General features: G+C 43.0%; 1 protein-coding gene across 1 annotated transcript; it reads right to left on the bottom strand.

Moving 5' to 3' along the window:
- Positions 1-300: 300 nt before the first annotated feature.
- On the bottom strand, positions 301-3656 carry LOC138890363 (uncharacterized). The gene is made up of 4 exons (XM_070173744.1): positions 3459-3656; positions 1831-2133; positions 1427-1722; positions 301-592 (listed from the first exon to the last, which is right to left on the bottom strand). The coding sequence occupies exons 1-4, from the start codon at positions 3654-3656 to the stop codon at positions 301-303; spliced, it is 1089 nt and encodes a 362-aa protein (XP_070029845.1).
- Positions 3657-5987: the final 2331 nt, after the last annotated feature.

The following is a 5987-nucleotide window of genomic DNA, read 5'->3' as shown; positions in this document are numbered from 1 at the left end:
GGTGGTAAACTTCAGAGAACCCCCAATTTTGTCAAATCAGCAGTGCGGTCTGCATTGATTTCTTACCCCCGCACAAAGGTCTTTGCGGCCGCACAAAATGAGTGCGGTCCGCATTGACAACTTCAGAGAGTGGTCATTTTCTAACTTTTTTTCCTGTACTACATCAACACAATCCTATAGTAGCTCACAACCAGTCAGTCCAAAAATAAATCCTACTCTATAATGAAAATCAAAGAAAAAGAAGAAGAAAAACACATGCGCCTGATTTAACGTCGCGGCATGACATAGGTTACCATCAAATCATTTGACATGAAGAAGTGCCACCACGTGGCTGTCATCAATTTTTCCCAAGTAATGCTTGACTCTGTGCTCATTCACTCTGAAAACTTCTCCATTTTTGTTATTCAAGTCAAGTACACCAAACGGGGTCACAAACACCACTTCTAAAGGTCCACTCCATTTTGACTTAAGCTTTCCCGGAAATAGACGTAACCGAGAGTTGAACAAGAGAACCAAATCACCCACTTTGAACTCCTTACCACGAGTATATTTATCATGAAGGTACTTCATCTTGTCCTTGTACAAGGACGAACTGGAGTAGGCATGGAATCGGAATTCATCAAGTTCATTAAGCTGCTCCACATGAAGATTTGCTGCCACATCCCATTCAAGATTTAACTTCCTCAAAGACCACATGGCCTTGTGCTCTAACTCAACCGGTAGATGGCAAGCTTTCCCAAACACTAACCGATACGGAGACATACCTATCGGAGTCTTGTAAATAGTCCTATAAGCCCATAGAGCATCATCCAACTTCTTTGACCAATCGGTCCTATTTGCATTGACTGTCTTTGACAATATACTCTTGATTTCCCTGTTTGAGACTTCAACTTGGCCACTCTCTTGAGGATGATAAGGGGTAGAAACTTTGTGGTTGACACAATACTTTGAAAGCAAAGTGTCAAAAGCTCTATTAAAAAAATGAGACCCCCTATCACTTATGATTGCACGAAGGAGTGCCAAACCTTGTAAAAATGCTCTTTTTGAGAAATACAACAACACTCCGGGCCTTATTGTTGGGTAGAGCCACGGCTTCAACCCACTTTGAAACATAGTCAACCGCCACAAGAATGTATGTGTTCCCACACGAGCTAACAAACGGGCCCATAAAATCAATGCCCCATACATCAAAATATCGACCTCAAAAATGGTATTGAGAGGTATCTCATCTTTCTTCGAAATTCCACCCGCTCTTTGACATTCGTCACACCTCTTCACAAGTTCACTTGCATCTTTGTACAAAGCTCGACAATAAAACCCACAACTAAGAACTTTGGAAGTCGTCCTCGCCCCGCCATGATGGCCACTATAGGGAGAGGAATGACAAGCCTCCAAGATACTGAATTGCTCTTCCTCCGGGACACACCTTCGGATCACACCATCCATGCAAATCTTTAACAAGTACAACTCATCCCAATAGAAATCCAAACTATCCCATTTGAGCTTCTTCCTTTGTTTAAAAGAGAGCTCACATGGGATTATACCAGCCACAAGGAAATTAACAACGTCCGCAAACCATGGCATACCATTCGCCGACACCGAAAGAAGTTGTTCGTCTGGAAATGAATCATTGATCTCTAGGCCATCACAAGGCCTCCCCTCCTCCTCCAAGCGGGACAAATGGTCCGCCACTTGGTTTTCTCTACCCTTCCATTCCACAATCTTCAAATCAAACTCTTGAAGTAACAAGACCCATCACATCAGTCTAGCTTTGGAGTCCTTCTTCGTTATCAAGTACCGGAGTGTGGCATGTTCGGTATGGACTATGACCTTTTCACCCATAAGATACGACCAAAATTTCTCCATTGCAAACACAATAGCCAAAGGTTCTTTCTTGGTCACCATGTAGTTCACTTGAGCATCATTCATTGTCTTGCTCGCATAGTACACCGGATGAAACATTTTGTTCACTCTTTGGACCAAAACCGCCCCAACTGTAACATCGCTCGCATCACACATGATCTCAAAGGGAAAGCTCCAAGTAGGTGCGGAGATGATAGTAGTGGTGGTCAACTTATGCTTGAGAAGTTCAAAGGCTTGCATACATCTCTCATCGAACACAAACTTGGCATCCTTTTCCAATAACTTGCATAAGGGGTTCACTACCTTCGAAAAGTCTTTGATAAATCTCCGGTAGAAACCCACTATGCCCTCTTCCACCACGAAGTGGCATTTTTCCCAATTAAGAACAAGATTGGTTTTTTCACAACGGGCCAAAACTCTATCAAGATTTTTCAAACACTCATCAAATGAATCACCCACAACACTGAAGTCGTCCATGAACACCTCTAGAATATCTTCCACCATATCGGTGAAAATGGCTATCATATATCGATGAAATGTAGCCGGTGCATTACACAACCCAAAAGACATCTGAGAAAAGGCAAAGGTGCCACATAGAAAAATGAATGTGGTCTTCTCCTAATCTTCCAGAGCAATCAAGATTTGGTTGTGCCCAGAATACCCATCCAAGAAATAGTAGAAGACACGCCCAGCAAGTCGATCTAACATCTGATAAAGAAAAGGCAATGGAAAGTGATCCTTGCGGGTCACCTTATTCAACTTGCGGTAGTCCATGCTACCCTCCAACCGGTGACGGTTCTGGTAGGAATCAACTCATTTTGTGAATTTGCAACCACGGTCATGCCACCCTTCTTTGGTACACATTGCACCAGCGAAGTCCAAGAGCTATCAGAGATGGGGTACATAACCCTGGCATCCAACCACTTGATCACCTCCTTTTTCACAACTTCTTGCATTGCCTCGTTCAACCTCCTTTGATGTTCCAAGTAGGGCTTTGCATCATCTTCCAGAATAATCTTGTGCATACAGAATGCTGGGCTTATCCCCCGAATATCAGCTAAAGTCCATCCAATTGCCTTTTTTGCTTTTGAAGCACCGCCAATGTGGCATCAACCTGCATGTTACTAAGACAAGAGGAAAGAATAACTGGCAAAGTAGAACTAGGGCGTAAGAACTAATACCTGAGGGGTGGAGGCAACAACTTCAACTCTAACACCGTAGGCTCCTCAATTGAAGGTTTTGTTGGTGGAGTCTTCCTATTCTCAAGGTCCAAAGATAGTTTTCTAGGCTCATAATAGTAAGAGCCCATCCATGTAAAGCATTCACACGCTCCACTCAGCCCTATCCACCATTTGCAATCTCATGGAAGTCGGCCTCGGTTACCCAATACCCAAAGTCTTGAAAACTGAGTAGGGCATCAAGTTGATACTTGCCCCCAAATTACATAGAGCCTTAGAAAAGTCCGCACTCCCAATGGTGCAAGAAATGGTGAAAGCACCGGGATCTTCAAGCTTCGGGGCCATTGAATGCACTATTGCACTAACTTGGTGGGTCATCTTTACAGTTTCACAATCCATGGATAGTTTCTTTGTCACCAAGTCCTTTATGAATTTAGCATAGCCCGGCATTTGTTCAAGAGCTTCCATCAAAGGCACATTAATGGATAATCTCTTCATCGTGTCAATGAACTTTTTAAATTGATTCTCATATTTCTGGTTCGCAAGCCTTTGAGGATAAAATAGAGGTGGCCTTGGCAAATGAGCCTTGTCTTTAGGCACAACCGGCTCCGGCATGTCTATTACGTGTTCCCTAGACGGGTTCACGTCATTTTGAGTTTCTACCTCGGCATCTTGAATATCAATCCTTACTTCTTCATTCACATTCTTATCAATCACATTTTCAACCACCAAAGGAACTTCATCTTCTTGCAACTCAACATCATTACCCAAAATTTGCTTTTGTTTGGAGGCATGCACATCACCGCCTCGTCCACTCCTTGTAGTTACTGCCATAACATGATTGTTCCCACCCTTCGGGTTTACTACCGTATCACTTGGTAGAGCCCCTTAGGGCGAGTATTCAAGGACTGTGAGATTTGGCCTAACTGAACCTCCAAATTCCTAATTGAAGTATTGTGGGAAGACAACTGAGCATCAGAATCCGCATTCTTCTTCATCATCTGTTCGAACATCATTTCAATTCTCCCCATATTAGGGTTAGAAGAACTAGGACCTTGGGATGGAAATGGGGGCGGATTGTTCGGTTGTTGGTACATTGGGGGCCTTTAAAAGCCTTGTCCTCGGTTTCCTTGATTGCTATTGTTCCACCCACCTTGATTGTTTTTACCACCCCGATTGTTGTTGTTACCATTCCAATTACCGTGATTGTTCTGATTATTGTTCTGATTGCCCCAATTGGAATTTTGGTTGTTGTTTCCCCAATTACCATTGCCTTGTTGTTATTGATTGCCCCAATTGCCTTGGGGTCTCCATTATTGTTGGTTGGAAGAATTTCCCCTTTGGACTTGATAATTGTTTACGTATTGCACCTCTTCATTCTACCCATCATAACTATCATCTTGGAATCCACCACAATCATTATCAAATTGCTCCGAATTTCCTTGGTTTTGTTGACCCCTTTGTCTTCTTTTGTTGACTAGCATGTTGACACCCTCCATAGAATTCACTTGGCGAGGATTTTGAACTTATTGCAATTGTGCCTTTGCTAGTTGGTTTATTGTAGTTGTCAATCAGCTATAGCCTTCCCATGATCATGTAACTCCTTGTGCAAATGAGTGTTTGTGGGGCCACCCTGGAGCACATTGGCTCTACTTTGCCAAGCAGAAGAAATGTCAGCCATCTCCTAAAGAATGTCACAAGCCTTATCATAAGACAGCTTCATGAAGTTGCCCCCAGCAAGTTGGTTCACAATGTACTGGTTTGTTGTGTTAATGCCCCGGTAGAAAGTCTGTTGGATCATCGCCTCAGTCATATCATTGTTGGGGCATTCCTTTAGCATTGTTCTATAGAGCTCCCAAATCTCATGCAAAGGTTCAGTGGGCTCCAACTTGAAAGCCAAGATCTCATCTCTCAATGCTGCCATATGCCCAGGTGAGAAAATTTTTGCAATGAACTTGTCCGCCAACTTATCCCAGGCAGTGATGGAATGGTTGGGAAGTCGTTCAAGCCAATCTAATGCCTTCCCTCTAAGTGAGAATGGGAAGAGTCTCAACCGAAGTGCATCCTCGGACATATTAGTTTGCTTGCTCCCCCAACAGGTATCCACGAACCCCTTGAGATGTTTGTAAGCATTTTGATTGGCAGCGTCGGTGAAATACCCACTCTGCTCTAGCAATGTCAACATCACATTGGTAATTTAAAAATTGCCCGCCCGAATCCGAGGTGGGAAAATTGCACTTGCATAGCCTTGGTTTGGAAGCACTCGAGGAGCCAATCTTGGAGGTGGCGGGGGAGGGTCTAAAATATTATCATTGGCATGTCGGTCTCTCACTTGAGCTTGAGGTACCACAGGGACCTCATCATCGCTATTGTCATCTACCTCCTCCCCCAGTGGAATATCTCCAAAATGTGCGTTGTTTGCTGCCATTTAGTACCTGAAGTTGTGACACACACAAATTAGTAACACAGAAGGAAAGAAGAACAATACACAAAACTAATTAGATAGATATCCAAAACCGTTAGCTCCCCAGCAACGGCGCCAAAAAGTGATCGAGGCCAACCCTGTACTACTATTAAGTAGCAAGAGAGGTCGAAAAAGCTTTTACCCGAGAAGGTCGGATCGATTTCCACTGGGAGCTAGATATTGGAGTTTAGTCTCTATCTAATTGGGAGTTGTGTAATTGTTCCTAATTGCACTTCTAAACATTGGTTGTTTTAATTTTACTTCTAATTTTATACTACTAGGATGCTAAGTTAGGCTAAGTAAAGCTAAGATTAAATTATTGAGGATTGTTCAAATAGATAAAAGGTACTAGGGTAGTGACTTTCTTCTAGGTGGTTAATTGGCGGATTCTTGAGTCTAAGGCTAGATATTCACATTTGGGGAATATGATATAACAATTGCACGATTTTACTCACTTTATACCTCTCGGTAGTTCGAGTGAT

Source organism: Nicotiana sylvestris, chromosome 4 (genome assembly GCF_000393655.2).
Source record: "Nicotiana sylvestris chromosome 4, ASM39365v2, whole genome shotgun sequence".
NCBI lineage: Eukaryota > Viridiplantae > Streptophyta > Magnoliopsida > Solanales > Solanaceae > Nicotiana > Nicotiana sylvestris.
Note: the sequence above shows the minus strand (reverse complement) of the source record. Positions and strands in the feature narration are given on the sequence as shown.